Source organism: Mustela nigripes, chromosome 4 (assembly GCF_022355385.1).
Source record: "Mustela nigripes isolate SB6536 chromosome 4, MUSNIG.SB6536, whole genome shotgun sequence".
NCBI lineage: Eukaryota > Metazoa > Chordata > Mammalia > Carnivora > Mustelidae > Mustela > Mustela nigripes.
This window is the reverse complement of record NC_081560.1, coordinates 21,522,341-21,540,392: the sequence shown is the minus strand read 5'-3', so window position 1 is coordinate 21,540,392 and position 18,052 is coordinate 21,522,341. Positions and strand designations below refer to the sequence as shown.

General features: G+C 38.7%; 1 protein-coding gene across 1 annotated transcript in view; it reads right to left on the bottom strand.

Annotated features, from left to right (window-relative positions):
• COPG2 (COPI coat complex subunit gamma 2) overlaps window positions 1-18,052 on the bottom strand; it is a 111,442-nt gene that overhangs the window by 63,685 nt on the left and 29,705 nt on the right. Inside the window, exons 6-9 of the mRNA XM_059396398.1 lie at window positions 17,145-17,220; window positions 15,581-15,673; window positions 14,180-14,266; window positions 12,983-13,140 (exon numbers count right to left, since the gene is read on the bottom strand). Coding sequence (XP_059252381.1) covers window positions 12,983-13,140; window positions 14,180-14,266; window positions 15,581-15,673; window positions 17,145-17,220 — 414 coding nt within the window. The remainder of the gene's footprint in view (window positions 1-12,982; window positions 13,141-14,179; window positions 14,267-15,580; window positions 15,674-17,144; window positions 17,221-18,052) is intronic.

Here is an 18,052-nt window from a genome sequence, read left to right as displayed (position 1 = left end):
GATGAACACTAAAAACATTACTATAAGTGAAACAAACGAGAAACAAAAGACCACACATATTGTATGATCCCATTCATACGAAATGTTCAGAACAGGCAAATCGAGAGAAACGAGAAGCAGATTAATGTTTTCCAGGGGCTGAGAGCAGGGGGGAATAGGGAGTGACTGTTAATGGGCTAGGGGGTTTCTTTTTGGGATGATAAAAATATTCTGGAATTAGTGGTGGTGGTTACACAACTTTGTGAATATACTAAAGACCACTGAATATACACATTCCAAAAAGGTGCATTTTGTGGTAAGGGAGTTATATCTCAATAAAGAAAATCTAATACACCCCCCCTCTGATTAGTAAAAATCTTAAAATTTGACATCAAGTCTTGGCCTCAGGGGATCTCAGCCTACTGGCTAGAAGGTAAATTGGTATAATCACTTTGAAAAACAGTCTTAACAATGATCTACCAATTCCATTCCTGGAGACCAAGCTATAGAAATAAATGCTTACGTACAGAGAGAGACAGCTACGGTAATGAGGTAGCATCGGATAAGCATAGGAATGCTGTTTGTGGCTGTTTCATTAGTAAATGCTCAAAACAGAAAACAACCCAGTGCCCATTAATAGAAGAATGAATATAAATGAACCTGGAAGGATTCAATCAAGGAAATAGAAAATTAAAATGAACTAGAGCTTCAGCAAAAACAAGGATGAATCTTACACCAAAATACTGAGTGGGAAAAAAAAGATACAAAATCTAGCATGATTCTATTGACATAATGTTCAAAACAAGACAAAACCAAGCCTTACTATTTATGGAGGCATGCACAGGGGGTAAAAATCTAAAGAAAAGCAAAGAAATTATTACATAGAAATCAGAATAGTGACTTCTACTGGCGGTAGGTATGACCAAGAATATGACATAAAGCATTTCTAGGACACCAGAACTGCACAACTACGTAGCATATGGTCATTAGATGGGCGTTCCACAGCAATTATATATAATGTACATACAACTTTAAGTCTTATGCATTTCCCTATATATATACTATGTAAAATTTTTCAAGAATATTGCATATTCTCTCTTGGATCTAGATTCTAAATGAGGTCAGTCTTGTTACCAGTGATATAGAGACTGACTACAGTCTTCTACTTTTGTAAGTGATTTGTTGGGTTCTGAGAGATGAGGGGTTAGGCGTCTTCCAAACCCTTTATTTTCTTATATTTAAAATTTTGCTAGACATATCGTGAAGCAACGTTATTAAGTACAGTTAGTACTTAACCGTCCCTGAGCAGTGCAGGGATGAGGGGCACCAAACCTCTAAGCAGTCAAAAATTCATGTATAGCTTTGAACTCAAACTTGACCACAAATACCTGTTATTAAACTGGAAGCCCTACTGACATGATAAATAGTTGATTCACACATACTTCGTATGTCTATGTGCATTCTATACTATATTCTTATAATAAAGCAAGCCAGAGAGAAGAAAATGTTAAGAAAACCAGAAGGAAAATACATTTACAGTACTGTACTATATTTATCCACATGTAAGTGGACTGCACAATTCAAACCTGTTATTTGAGGGTCGACCGTTTATATAAAGTCAATTCTGTGATACCGTTTTTTAGACCACTCCTTTTGTCAAAATACAAAATCCCACTTTGTCATTTTTAATGCTCTAAATCCTGATTCCTTGTGTTCTGGCTTGTATTACTATTGCTAGGGAAGCAATCAGTGTCTGTAGTGTTAGTGCCTATCAAGCATGTATTTTTGATACATTTTAAACTTTTCCTTGTCACTGTTCCAAGTGTCTTTTTAAAAACTTATTATTTTTTAAGATTTTATTTATTTGAGAGAGAAAGAGAATGAGAGAGAGAGGGAGAGTGAACATGAGAAGGGGGAGGGTCAGAGGGAGAAGCAGACTCCCTGCCGAGCAGAGAGCCCAAGTGGGACTCAATCCTGGGACCCCAGGATCATGACCTGAGCTAAAGGCAGTTATTTAACCAATTGAGCCACCTAGGAGCCCTAGAAGTGTCTTTTATTAAAAGGCTATATAATAGGTCTCTTATTTTGTTTACCTGACCTGATACTTTCTCCTTTAAAGATTTTATTTATTTATGTATTTTATTGAGGGAGAGAGCACATGGGGTGGGGGGACAGCTGAGCAGGGAGCCCGACATGGGGCTCAATCCGAGGACTGAGATCATGACCTAAGCTAAAGTCAGAAAATTAACCGAATGAGCCACCCAGGCGCCCCTTGACCTGACACTTTTAATAAGTAATCCTGACATAATGTCAGTAAACCCACCCACATTTATTCAAAACATTTTTACTTGGTAGGCAACCTCTATGATGGTCCCGCAGACTCTATACTTTCGAAAACCCACTTCGCTATGTGGTCCCCTCCCACATACTAGGCTTGGTCTCTGTGACCAAGGGAATACATCGGTGGTGACAGCAGGTCACTGTCAAGATTAACTAGCTTAGGGTGCCTGGGTGGCTCAGTGGGTTAAGGCTCTGCCTTCAGCTCAGGTCATGATCTCAGGGTCCTGGGATCGAGTCCCACATCGGGCTCTCTGCTCAGCAGGGAGTCGGCTTCCTCCTCTCTCTCTCTCTGCCTGCCTCTCTGCCTACTTCTGATCTCTGTCAAATAAATTAAAAATTTAAAAATTTTAAAAAAAGAAAAGAAAGAAAAGATTAGCTGGCTTATACAGCACTGCAGTTTTCTGCCTGAGCCTCTCTCCTACTGCTCGCTTGCTTTGGGAAAAGCCACTGCTATGGTGTGAGGACATTCAAGCAGACAGTGGAGAGGCTGCCAAAGCAAGAAACTGACGCACCTGGCCAACGGCCAGGGAGAAACTGAGGCTTGTCCACATTATACGAGGGAAATTGGAAGTAGATCCTCCAGATCTAGATGAAAGCAGCTCTGGCTGACAGCTTGACTACAACTTCATGAAGGACGCTGGACCAAAACTGGAAGCTAAGCCATGTCCAGATTCCGGACCACAGAAACTAGGAGAGGATGTCTGTGATAAGCTAAGTTTGGTGCTAATTAATCACACGGCAAGAGATAACTAATACATTTACACTGAACTCCACCTGATTTGTTTTCTATTTATATATTCCATTATTCTTCACTAACCTTTGATCAGGTTTTCTTTCATCCATTTTTATTTAAGCCTTACATTCCATTTATATTCTTAGTTACTAGGCCATATGTTTTCCTGACAAAGTTTAACATTGATAATTAACATCTTGGGGTGCCTGGCTGCTGGATCTCGGGATCATGAGTGCAAGCTCAATGTTGGGGGTAGAGACTGCTTAAATAAATAAATATAAGAAGATAAAAATTAACATCTTCCTCCCCAGAAACACCAAAACAAACCAAACAAAACAAATCCAAACCAAAATCTTAGCATGCTCTCATGTCCACCTAATACCACCAGCTACACTGTTATTTATCATGTTGCTGTCTTCTGGAATCTGAGCTTTTTATTAAATTTTAAAAAGTTAAAATATTTATAATTACTAATGCTTATACTAATCCATTGTTCATTCTTACTTCATAAATCCCACTGCTGCCTTCTGAGCATGTATTTGTTCATGCTGGAGTAAATCTATGAATAATTCCTACAAAGTGATTGATAGACTATTTATGGTAAACCCTTATGCTTAAAACTACCTTGCTTTGAGGCCCACGGTTGAACAACAGTTTGGGAGAGTGCTCCAGGCTGACCGTTATTTTCCCACAGCACCAGGAAGACACTGCTCCATTGCTGCTTTGCATACAATGCCACAGAGAAACCTAAAGTAAAACTATAGGTTAAGTATCTTTGTTTTCATAAAATCTCTAGAATTTTCTCTTTATCCTCGTTAAGAAAAAATTCAGCGTTAAAGCGTGCTCACTTATGTCTGCACTGCATTCTACTTAGCCTCTGGTGCTCCGTGTGTGTGCTCACTCTAAGGATCCAACCTTTCCATAGGCCTGAGAACTGACCAGCCACCTCAAAGTGTTAACTTCGTATTAAATTTTATAAAAATACAGAAGGTACACGAAATGTCTGTGTCCCCCTCACTCCCCCAAATTCATAGTCAAGCCTCCCTGCACACCCACAGTGTGACTCTATTTAGAGATGGGGCCTCTAGGAAGTAATTAATGAAGTTAAGTGATGTTATAAGGGTTGAGTCCTGATCTGATAGACCACTTGCTTTTGCCTGGCGTGTGTGCAAGTACACAAATGTGCCAAAGGAAGATCACGTGAGCACACAGTGCTAAGGCAGCAGTCTGCAACCCAAAGGAAAGTTCTCACCCGACACCAACCCTACTGGCACACTAATCTTGGATTTCCTGGCTTCCAGAACTGTGAGCAAATACATTTCTGTTGTTTAAGCCGCCTAATCTGGGGTATTTTGTTAAGGCAGCTGTAGCATACTAGTACAGTAGCTGAACTTGGAGACGCCCCCAGGGATTCTTGGTTTCTGGTAGTATTCGTTCCCTTTTCTAGTCCCCAGCCACACTGAAGAGAGTTGATCTTTTTATCCAAAACAATATTGCAGAGATGTTGAAATGTGGTTTCAAAGACTAAGTCACAAAAAAATGACTGACTTCTGCAATGTCATGACGACGCTGAACAGCCTTATGGAGAGGCAAGGAACTCAGATGTCCTGCCAAAGCCTGCACCAAGGCACCAGTCATGTGAGTGAGTGACCCTGGAAGCAGATTCTCCAGCCTCCTCCAAGCCTTCCAATGACCGCAACCCTGACCAACATCTTGATTACAACCTCATGAAGGATCTCAAGCAGGAACCAGCTAAGAACATTCCCAAACCCCTAATCTACAGAAACTATGTGGGGGAAAATAAGTATTTGTCCTTTTAATCAGGTTAAGTTTTTCAGTAATTTGTTCTACAACAGGAGTAAGTGAATTATTACAAAGCTACCATGATGAAGGTGAGTATCTCGAGCCCCTAGATGCCACCTTCCAGGCACAACTGTCTTTCTGCCCTAAAGATAAATAGGAACTTTTAAGGCTACAGATGGGTTGTGCCTACCAAGTCTCAAATTAATTCCAACAGAACCATACAGAATGTATCTGTGTGACTTAGTGACATTTATCCACGTGGTTTCATTTATAGGACTCTGTACATTTCTGTTGAACATGACTGACTGTATGAATACACAACAACTGATTTTCTCATTCTAACACTGTCAGACATTCAGACTCCTTCCATTTGGACAGAATAGCAGCACTAGAGGTATCCTTGGTTTGTCTTTTGACGCACAAATGTATGCATTCCTGTTTGGTATTTAGGAGATGCCAACTGAGATTCTGCTCGGGGGTCCACTGAATCCAAAGATCAAAGTAAGATGTGACATCTTTATAGTATTGAATATTCCAATCGAAGAAGAGGATTTAATCCTTCATTTACTCAGGTTATACTTCAAGAACATTTTATAATTTTGTGTAGAAATGTATACGATTTGGGGTAGATTTATTCCTAAGGATTTGATTTCAATACAAATAGTGCCATCTTTTCACAATTTTACTTGTTTTTTATGGTGAGCTTTCTTTTTTAAAAAGATTTATTTGACAGAGAGAGAGAGAGAGAGACAGAGAAGCAGTCTCCCTGCTGAGCAGAAAGCCCAACACAGGGCTGGACCCCAGGACCCTGGGAGCATGATCTGAACAAAAGGTAGATGCTCAACCACCTGAGCCACTCAGGCATCCCTCAAACTTTCATTTTATTCTCGGGCACCTGAGTGGCTCAATGGGTTGAGCGTCTGACTCTTGGTTTCAGCTCAGGTCATGAGCTCAGGATCCTGGGATTAAGCCCCAGATCAGACCCCTCACTCAGCCTAGAATCTACTCCCCACACCCCACTCTGCCCCTCCTTCAGCTCATGGGCACCCACACTCTCTCAAATAAATATGTCTTTTTAAAAAATGTATTTTATTTTATTTTATGTAGAAAAGGCAAAAAAAGAAGGAGAGGGTAGGGCAGGGGAGGGGCAGAAGGAAAAAGAATCTTAAGCAGGCTCCACACCCAGTGCAGAGCCTGATGTGGGGTGTGATCTCACAAACCTGAGATCATGACGTGAGCCTAAATCAAGAGTCAGACACTTAACTGATTGAGCCAAACAGGTGCCCCTCAAAATCTTATTTTACTGATGGGTTGCTGGAATATAGAAATAAAATCAATTTTGGAATCTGACCTATCCAGTAACCTTGATAAATTCACATATCAGTTATATCAATTCCGATAGCTAATGCATAGATTTACATTCTCTACATACACAATCATATTGTCAGCAGACAGTTTTATGCCCTCTTTCCAATCCTTAGATTTTTTTTTTTATTTATTGCATCAAGTATGACTTCCAGTAAAATGCTGCTTTAAAAAAGTTTATATATATTCATATATATAAATGTTAGTAGGCATCCTTGTTTCATTTATAATCTCAGGGGGAAATCCTTAATAGGCCACCAATAAGTATAAAGTCTACTGGAAGTTTTTTTGGCACCCTTATCAGAATAATGATGTTCCCTTCTATTCTTTGCTGTGAAAAGAGATTTCTAATCATAAATTGTCACTCAATTTTATCAAGTGCTTTTTCTGCATCCATTACGATATTGAGATTATTCTCCTTTATTCTTTAAATGAGGAATGTTATGCTGGGTTTTGACTGTTAAATGAACCTTGCACTGGTGGAATGAATGCATATTGGGAAATCTGTTCATTATTTCTTCGTATAGCTTTTCTGCTCCCGTCTCTCACATCTCCCTCAGGAATTCCAATTACACACCAAGTGGTATACCAGTTGACAGTAACCCACAGTTCTCTGAAGCATTTATTCTTCTTTCATCTGTTTTCTGTGTTCTTCAAATTAGTTACTTTCTATTACTCTTCCTTCAAATACACTAACCCCTTCACTCTTTTGCTAGCCATCTCTAGTCTGCTGCTAAGTCTATCCAGTAAATTACCCATTTCGGTTACTGTCTGTGTGGCAGGCAGAATGGCCCCCCAGATGTCCAGGCTTCTTCCATGGAACCTGTGAATATGTTATCTTACATGACACACACCAACCCCTGGCTGACAGCGATTAAGGAAATAGAGACCTACTGATCTTTAACCACAAAGAAATGAATTTGGCCAACAACGTAAATAAGATTAAAAGTGAATTCTTCCCCCAAAGCCTCCAGTAAGCATCAGCATCCTTCTAACATTCTGATTTTAGCCCATGAGACTTCTGTCTAACCTACAGAACCACAGGATCATAAATGGATGTTTTAATAGCCATTATGTTTGTGATCATTTGTTACAATAAAGAATGAATACAGATTTTGGTATCTAACAGTGAGGTGTTACTGTAAAAAAAAACAACGTGAAACTGTGGAATTGTCTCTGGAAGCCAGTAGAAACTGGTAGAATTCAGGGAAGCATGATGAAAAAAGCCTAAATTGCCTTAAACAGACTGCTATTAGCAATCTGGTCTTTAAGAACACTGCCTGTGAGGGTTCACAGACCACTTGTAGAAATCTGGTCTTGGACTCTATCCTAAGACAGCAGAATGCACATTCTTTTCAAGTGTACATGGAACATTCTCCAGAATAGATAACATATGAGGCCACAAAACAAGTCTCAACAAATTCAGAAAGATCGAAGTCATTCCATGCATCTTTTCTGACCACAACACTATGTAACTAGAAATCAACCACAAGAAAAAATCTGGAATGAGCACAAATACATGGAGGTTAAATAACACAGTACTAAACAATGAATGGGTCAACCAAAAACATCAAAGAGGAAATAAAATACATGGAGACAAATGAAAATGAAAACCTAACAGTTCAAAATCTCTGGGATGCAGCAAAAAAAGTTCTAAGAGGGAAGTTTATAGCAATACAGGCCTACCTCAAGAAGCAAGAAAAATCTCAAATAAACAACCTAACCTTACACCTAAAGGAGCTAGAAAAAGAAAAACAAAATTGAAAACCAGTAGAAGAAAATAAAGATTAGAGCAGAAATAAACAATATATAAACTAAAAAACAGAACAGAGATCAAAGAAGCAGAGCTGGTTCTTTGAAAAGATCAGCTTTGAAAAGATCAACAAAATTGATAAACCCTTAGACTCATCAAAAAAGAGAGGACTCAGAAAAATCAGAAATGAAAGAGGAGAAATAATAACCCACACCACAGAAATACAAAGGATTGCAATAGAATATTATGAAAAACTATATGCCAACAAACTGGACAACCTAGAAGAAATGAATACATTTCTAGAAACATAACCTCCCAAAACTGAATCTAGTAGAAATAGAAAACTTAAATAGATGACCAGCAATAAAACTGAATCCATAATCAAAAAACTCCCAACAAACAAAAGTCCAGGACTAGATGGCTTCTACCCGATACTTAAAGAATTAATACCTATTCCTCACAAACTATTCCAAAAAATAGAAGAGGAATAAAAACTATGAGGCCTGTATTGCCCCCATACCAAAACCAGATAAAGGCACTACCAAAAAAAAAAAGTACTACTATCTGTGATGAACACAGATACAAAAATCCTCACCAAAATATTAGCAAATCAGGGCACCTGGTGACTGCAGTCAGTTAAGTATCCCGCTCTTGGTTTCAACTCAAAAGGTGATTTCAGGGTAGTGAGATTGAGTCCTGTGTAGTGCTCCATACTCAGCATGGAATCTGCTTGAGTTTCTCTCTCCTTCTCCCTCTGCACCTCCCACTTATGCTCTCTCTAAAATAAATGAATAAATATTTTAAAATATATATACATTAAAAATTGAATCCAACAATCCTTAAAAAAAAAAATCATTCACCACAATTAAGTGAGATTTATTCCAGGGATGCAAGGTAGTTAAATATTTGCAAATCAATCAATGTGATATATCTCTTCAATAGGAAAAAGGATAAAAACCATATCACTTCAGAAAAAGCATCTGACAAACTACAACATTCATTCATGATAAAAGCCCTCAACAAAGTAGGTTTAGAGGGAATATACATCAACATAATGAAGGCCTTAAATGAAAAAACCACAGCTAACATACTCAATGGTGAAAAGCAGAAAGCTTTTCCCCTAAGATCAGGAATAAGACAAGGATGTCCACTCTCACCACTTTTATCCAACATAGTACTGGAAGTCCTAGCCATAGCAATCAGACAAGAAGAAGGAATAAAAGGAATCCAAGTTAGTACGGAAGAAATAAAACTTTCACTATTTGCATATACTATATATAGTATAGTATATATTCTAAAGACTCCACCAAAAAACTACTAGAATTGATAAATTCAGTAAGGTCACAGGATGAAAAACGTCAATGTCACAGAAACCCACTGCATTTCTACACACTAATAATAAACAGAAGGAAACTAAAGCAATCCCTTTCACAATTGCACCAATAATAATAAAATACCTAGGGATGACTTAACCAAGGAGGTGAAAAACCTGTACTCTGAAAATTATAAAACACTAATGAAAGAAATTAAAAAGAACACAAATGGCAAGATATTCCATGCTCATGGATTGGAAGAACAAACATTGTTAAAATGTCCATAATACTCAGGGCAATCTATAGATTTAATGTAATCCCTAATAAAATATCAACAGTATTTTTTTATAGGACTAGAACAAACAATCCTAAAATTTGCATGGAACCACAAAAACCCCAAATAAGCAAAGCAACCTTGAAAAAAAACAAAACCATACAGGAGGTATCACAATTTCAAGTTATACTACAAAGTTGTAGCAATCTAAACAATATGGTAATGGCACAAAAACAGATTAACAGATTCAAAGAAAAGGATAGAAAGGCCAGAAATAAACCCAAAAATATAAGGTCAACTAATCTACAAAAAGAGCAAGAATATGCAATGGGAAAAAGACAGTCTCTTCAACAAATGGTGTGGGAAAACTGAACAACTACCTGCAAAAGAATGACACTGGACCAGTTTCTTTCACCATACATAAAAATAAGCTCAAAATGGATTAAAGACCTAAATATGAGACCTGGAAGCATAAAAAAACCTAGAAGAGAGCAGAGGTAGTAATTTCTCTGATACTGGCTGTAACAGTATCTTTTTAGATACATCTCCTAAAGCAAGGGAAACAAAAGCAAAAATGAACTATAGGGATTTCATCAGAATAAAAGGCATCTGCTCAGCAAAGGAAACAATCAACAAAACTAAAAGACAACCTACTAATTGGGAGAGGTCATTTGCAAGGAGAGGACATATCTGATGGAGAGTTAGTATCCAAAATATATAAAGAACTTTTAAGACTCAACACTCAGAAAACAATCCAATTAAAAATGGGCAGAAGACGTGAACAGACATTTCTCCAAAGAAGAATACTGATGGTCAAAAGAACATGAAAAGATACCCTCTATCACTCATCACCAGGGAAATGCAACCCCAAACCACAGAGATACGACCTCACACCTGTCAGAATGACTAAAATCAAAAACATGAGAAACAGGAGGCCTGGGTGGCTCAGTTGGTTGGACGACTGCTTTCGGCTCAGGTCATGATCCTGGAGTCCAGGGATCGAGTCCCGCATCGGGCTCCCAGCTTCACGGGGAGTCTGCTTCTCCCTCTGACCTTCTCCTCGCTCATGCTCTCTCTCACCTCCTCTCTCTCAAATAAATAAATAAAATCTTTAAAACAAAACAAAACAAAACATGAGAAACAACAAGTGTTGGTGAGGATGTGGAGAAAAAGGTACACTCATACTCTTGGTGGGAATGCAAGCTGGTGCAGCCACTATGAAAGACAATATGGAGTTTAAGGTTTCTCAAAGTTAAAAATAAAAATACCCCATGATATTCACCCTATTAAAAAAAAAACAAACACTAATTCAAAAGGATACATGCACCCCTATGTTTACTGCAGCATTATTTACAGTAACCAAGTTATGGAAGCAGCCCAAGTGTTTATCGATAAATCAATGGATAAAGAAGACTGGGTATGTGTGTGTGTATGTACACACACACACACACACACACACACACACACACAACCATATTCAGCCATAAGACAGAACAAAATCTTTAAAGCAAAGAGAGAGATAAACCAAGAAACAGACTCTTAACTATAGTGAACAAACTGATGGTTACCAGAGGGGAGGTGGATGGGGGTGAGGTAACAGGTGATGGGGACTAAGGAGTGCATTTGTTCTGATGAGGACTGGGTGATGTATGGAATTCTTGAATCACTATACTGTACACCTGAAACTAACAGAACACTGTATGCTAACTATACTAGAATTAAAAGGGAAGGAAGGGGGAAAATCCAGTCTTGGGGGATCCTGCAAGAGCACAGAAGGAAGAAGAAGTTATTGTAAACTGGAGTAAAATGGATCCTTGTTATAGGTTAGTGGAGAGATTAGCGAAATCTTGTCCTGCAGTTATAGGGAAAATATAACCTGTAGATAATGAACCTGACTCTTTACTGGAGGGAATTTTCCAGGGAAAGTGTTGAAGGTGTGACCTGGTTTCATCTTGCTGCTTATAGTAAAATGTGAGATGACAAATTCCACCAGTGGACAGCAGCTTCACCCTGTGCCCGAGTTCCAACCTGCCTGTGGTATCTTCCCTTCCCAACAGCCTGCCCTAAAGATCTTGGACTTGCTTAGCAAGCTCCTACTGCAAATGCCAATTCCTTGTAATAAATCTCTTTATATATTTATCTGCTACAGGTTCTGCTTCTCTGGTTGAATTCTGACTGGCAAGGAATTTAAAGCTCTGGAATATCTTTTTAGTCCCTTTTTATAGTTTTCATTTCCCCCACTGATCCATTATAACTATTTCCCACTTAAACTCTTGAAAGCATCTTTTATAAATCTGCTCAAGTTTTTGTCTGCTGATTCCAATGTCCAGGGCATATCTGAGTCAGTATCTGTTGACTGCTTTATCTCTTAACTACTAGTCACATTTTCTAAATTCTTTGCATTTCTATCAATTTTTTACTGTATATACACCACAGAGTTTTGCAGAGTTTGAAATGGCCTTGGTAGGGCTTACCCTAATTGAGGCTCCCTCCTTTCAGGATTTCCAGCACAGGTTTTCATCACTCCTCCAATCTCAAACTATATTCTGACCCCTCTTGTCCAGTAAATACTCTGGCTTTCTGTGATCCCACATCTGGGAACTGTAGGATCTCAGGAGACTAGCCAGAAATATAGAAATCTCACTTATTACAGCTTCTGCCTCTCAGACATCAACTTCCTTTCAGTTTTTCCTACTTTTCACCACTCACCAGTACTTCAAACAGTGGTGGGTTTTCCTACTTTTGATGGAAGGCAAAGTTTTGTATTAATGACAGAAGTATTTGCAGAGGACTAGTATGAACAAGCTACTCCACCATTACCAGAAGCAGGAAGCTCAACCGAATATATTTTTTTTAATATTCCATTTTATCTTCTCTGTTGACATTTATGCTAGATCTATTTTCTTTTTTTGTGGTTAGTTAAGAGATTACAATATTCATCCTTCTACTATCATAGCCTACCATCAAATAATGTAACACTACTTCATGAATGATCTGAGCCTTACAAATGTGAAATTCTCTTTTCCTCCTTCATGCCCTTTATATAAATAAATCATTAAATACAGCACTTCAATATTCTTTTATAAAAATAAAAGGAACAAACAAGGTTCTTCATGTCACTTCTAGCGTTCACATTATTGCACACCCTAAAATCCAAAAGTATTTCTTGTTCAGTATCAGTTTCTTACCATATTATTTGCAATCATAATCTATTAAACACATATGCCAGAGCATACATTAAGGTAAATTCTTTAAAAAGATTGCATTACTTAGAATCCCATGAATTTCCTTTATTTGGAAAACACCAAATCCATCTGTAAAATCAGCACTACCCCCCAAAAAAAACACAGAAAGGAAATAAACTCGGAAGTAGGTTAACCCAGCAAACAGAAAATAACTGGGGTTTAGGTGAAGACACTTACCCCTCTTCGTTTTCTTTTAGTAAGCGACTGGCAATTCGGATCAGCATGCAGTAAGCAAACTGTGATTTGAGACCAGATTTAGTAAATTTATTCAACATCTTAGAAACAGCAAGGCGATCATTCTTTTTGAGGTGATACAGGACTCCCAATGCATGGTACTGAAGAACAAGAAAAACGATGTCACACACAGAAAGCTGAGGAGAGAGAGGACAAACTTCCAGGAAAATCAAATCATGTGGCCCTAGATTTTTAGTAAAGAGAAACCCAAGTGAAATGTATACCAATAGAATATCTTTTGCATACTGAATCAAACACAGGCAAGACTGAGAGGATAAGAGCTTCACCCCCAGAAATCAAAGACTCAGATTGGACCAGCGGTATTAAAGAGGTGACCTACAATCCGAAGATGGCTCTAGAAGGTTCAGCGTGGCCCCACACATCCTTAGGACAAAGGCTCTCGGGTCCCAGGCTTTACCAGTGTCACAGGTCTCTGTTAGTGGCTTTAAGTCATCTGCGGCCATGTTAGTAGTTAAAGGAGTAAACTCCTAAAGCAGACTTAAAGAGTGTAATTATTGTGGCACTTTGTGTAAAAACACAGTAAGAGTTAAAAGAGTGAGAATGTTCCTTGAGGGAAAAATTACTACTCTGTTTCCTCATAACTGAATATGCTAACATGAGAAATTGTAAACACTGAAAGGGGATGAATACATATCCTCTCAAGTACACAAAATTGCCAGTTAAAATTTTAATAGTATTCCTTTTAATTAGGAACTAACAAGTATCAAAAGATCTTCCCAAGAAGGTTTTTAAGTTTCACAACTAAAAATTACTCTTCACTGTTTGTGTAATGTCTACCATAACAAAGTTCTGAAAAGCCTAGAACTGGGACATCCTTCATCACAAATTATTTTTCAAATAAAGGTAGGAAATGCAATATGAAGGACCTTTGGAATGAGCATCTCCAACCACCACTGAATGTAAGAATCTTTCTTGAACTTTCCTACAGCTTTTAAGAAACACTAGCAGGGCCTCAGACAGTAATTCTAATCAGTGGGATACGTACTTGAGAATACGTACTAATAAGCCACTCCGTATTAGCCTTTAGCTAGTACATATCTGGGGAGTCAACACATTGCCCCTAAGATGGAGGGTTAAAGAAATCTGGTCCCAAGACCCAGTGTGACTCGATGGTGGTACCTGGACCATAATGTTGTCGCTGGAAGCGGCTTCTTGGGCTTCGTTGACCCAGCGCTTAACCACATCATGGCTTATCTTCATCATGTGCTAGACACAGAGCAAAGTAAGAGGAGATCATGCACGGTGACTAGAGGTTTGCAAGCGTGAACTGGTTTTCTTAGAAAATCACTAACAGACATTTCCAAATGAGAGAGACAACTCTGTAGCTTTTAGTAATCTATTTCAAATCTCTACTCACAAGGCAATTAATAAACCAGAAACTTTCTCCAAGATGTTGGGGTGGGGGTGGGGGGTCGCTGAGAGACATGCATGAAAGAACGCGATGCGAAGGGACGGACAGCAAAGGAAGGGCTAGTGACTCGAAGGTGCTTAATAACGTTCGCTTTCTAGGTTCTACTTCCAGGAAGCAGAACTCAATTGGAAGGGAAAAAGAGAGAGAGAGAGAAACAGTACTGATATATCCCCTGCTGGACCAACTATATTCCAGACCCATAACCTCTTCTGGGTCTAACCTAATCCATTCCCCCAGGAACAACCGATTCTCATCAAATGCAATGTGATAAGGCTGTGATGAATGCATTTTGTTTGGATAAACAGGAGAAAGAAAAGGTATTGCTGAAACAAAGACCACTTTCCGGTAAGAAATTTAAAAGTGGGACAAGAGGCTCTGGACTAAAGCACACCACACATGCTATGGAAAGTAGAGGACAAAGCAGCAAGAGGCAGAAGTACAGGTCACAATGATTTAAAAAATAAACAAAAATTTTTAAAAACTCAGCCAGTGTCTTGCCTGTCCACCACTTTCTCTTAAGCCCATCTTCATTATGTATACAACAGAACGCTAATTACCAAAACCTTTCAACATGAAGATTTCCCAGGTGTTTTTTTTTAAGCCAAGATTTAATGTACATTTATTCTTAAAACGTGGAACATATAAAGATTTCATACGAATAAATGATATTCATTAAGCCAGAAAAGGAAAAAAAAGAGGAATTTACATAAGTTTCGGGTACACTGTTTGAGATACAAATATCCAGATTTTATCACTGAAAAGAAAAATCTCAATTGTGTTTCTTCATCAGGAACTTCAACTGAATCTGGAACTCTTTCACACCTTGATTAGAAAGAAAACAAAACCAAACCTCAGAAAAATATAAACTGTAAGTTGACTGGCTGCTGAGACAGTAAGGACTTTTTTAGAGACCTGTACAGCATCATACCAAGAGGGAAAATTTCATGTTTTTAACTGCCCATTTTAACGCTCCTCTGATAAAACCCTCTGGGATAAATGATGTAGGTACATTTTGTGAATGTTTCATTTGGGAGAGAATCGCAGTAATACTTGGTTTTTGTGGTAGAAACTAACGGCCGCTAGAAGCAGGCAGCTGCTTGCTCACTTACTAAGGAAGACACCAGTGCGGAGCTGGATACGCTGGAGACTTTATCCACGATAGCCTGCTTCATGTATCTCTCGATGGCCTGCAGCATTGTTCCCTGGTAACAAGCATAAAGAAAACGCTGTTGAAGCAAAACATTTTCACCCAAAACTACTGCTTCAAAGTCATTTACAAAAGCAGTCATCTATTTGTTTCTGTGCCAGTATTTAGAAAGCATTAAAAGGATTATCATATAACAGAGTAATCCTACCCCAGAGGGCAGGACCCAGACAAAAATCTTCAAAGAGGAATATTTAAGTGTATATGGAAGGAAAAAAACTTAACTGTTCGACAATGACATCAATAGTCTCAAAGTGGAGAATCCCAGTTTGTAAAGAGAGGCTCAACTTACTCAGGGCAGTTATAAAAGAAATTCCTAGATGGGGATGGAGCTGTTTTGAAATTCTGAAGATACCTCTGTATGAAGGGGATGTATTTTATGTGGGTTCCATAGAATCCTCTCAATCAAATGGAATCCCTGATTATTTTAGATACCAAAGAATTACATGTTAATATACTACTATAGTAAGCCCTCAATAGGAAATCCTCTGAAAATAAAGTTCTTTTTAAATTTAACTGGAGGAAAGCTGAGCACTGGGAGGCTGGTAGCAGATGAAGATGTGTAAACAGACGGAGATCAATACTCAGACAGCCTTATTGCCAGCACTGCCTCTGTCACGTCTTCTGTGATCAATTTAAATACGAAAAACAAAAACCACCACAGCCAAACAGTTGAGCAGCAAAGAACATTGTACCATTTCTACCACTCCTCTTAGCATCCAGATTTACCATTTGCTGTTACACAACCTTTAAAACTTGAGAAGACTGCAACCATCCACATAAAACATACCCAACCATGGATAGAGCTGAAATATTATTTGATATGCTTGGCAATGCTCAGCCTGCCCTTCCTTTTAACCTTTCCTACTCAGAGTTCCTAGAAAGCGACAGCCTAATATACTTTATAACCTCATCCCTCCAGATGTCAGGGATGGAGTCAAGGTTAAATACCTGACTCACATCTACATGGCTACACGGCCACAGGCCGGCCGATGGCTAACCAGGTTCTCTCCACTATTTCAGTGAGGAGGCCTGAGCCTGGTAAGTTGATGGATCACAATCGTAAATATCCTAGAAATCTTGCTGCTGAGTTCCTCAGAGATGTCCTATTTCTTGCTCTGGCATCTGTTGTAAGCTTCACCTCAAATTCTGAAAGATCTACTCTCTACAATAAAGTTAAAAACAAAAACAAAAACAAAAAAAACTAAATTCAAATGGGTTTTGGTCTCCTGCAAGCAATGTTCCCTGACTAGGAGGGCAAATAGAGAGAGAAAGAGACCAATCTAAATACACAAAAGGAAAAGACAACCTGAAAGGAAAAAAGCCTGGAGGCACAAAAGCCTTTCTGGTGGTTTCTGTAATACCGTAGACGCACAAAGTCAGACTAAGGAATCCTATTACATGTACACGCCCACCTGCAGATAAACACACTGTCCCTTTTGATGCTTCGGTAAACAAAGAGAACTTACATCAGTGATTCTGCAGAGAGCCCTGATGGCTGGGCCTCGGTACACATCTTCCTTTCCAGTCATGTCCTTAGTCAGACTAAGAAAAATCAAATGAGGTACCATGAAATCAATTAACACTCTCCTGTGAAGCTCACCCCCAGCTAATTCCCATTGTCCCCATAATTATCTTAATGAAGCGATTCATTCAGCAAATATTCACCGACTGTCTTCTGCAGAGGAACATTAAACCTATTGGGTAAAAGGCTCTTAAAAAGCCTAAGTTTAGAGCAGCAAGCAAAACAAAGTCTTCGCCTTCACGGAGCTAACATATTAATGAGAGGGGAAATAATATACTTTATCACATAAACAAAATATATAACTTTAGGTGCTTGTAACTGGCATAAAAAGTAAAGACAATGGTGAAATCCCCCAACTCCTAAAAACCCATCAGACTTCTTAAAAGACATGGACTAAAATGACTAACTCTCGAGGTCATGCTCTCTCAGGAATGGCTTCCTAAAGCGACAGTTGTCAGTGACTTCAGACCTTTCTACTGCGTTTCAGAAATAAGGAGAAGAGTTGGACGGAGCTACTGAATTCCATGTCCATACTTCAAAGAGGTTTTTAGCCCTTACATGCTGTTATTCACCCTTTTATCTTCCTGTCTCCCAAACCGACTATCCATCGCCTCCCCTTCCCTGGATCCAAAACAGCCTACAACTCCAACTTGCTCCATCAGGTTGCCAGAGGAGAAAGTTGTGAAGAACTGATAGTCCTTCAATTTCTTCATTTTTTTTAGTTACAGAAGTATCTTCACATAAGAGTATGCATTGAAAACGTTCAGAAAGGCATAATATAAAGTCGAAGCCTCGCCTCACCCACCCTCGGCTATAGTGCAGCTCAACTAAAGACAATCATTGTGAACAGGC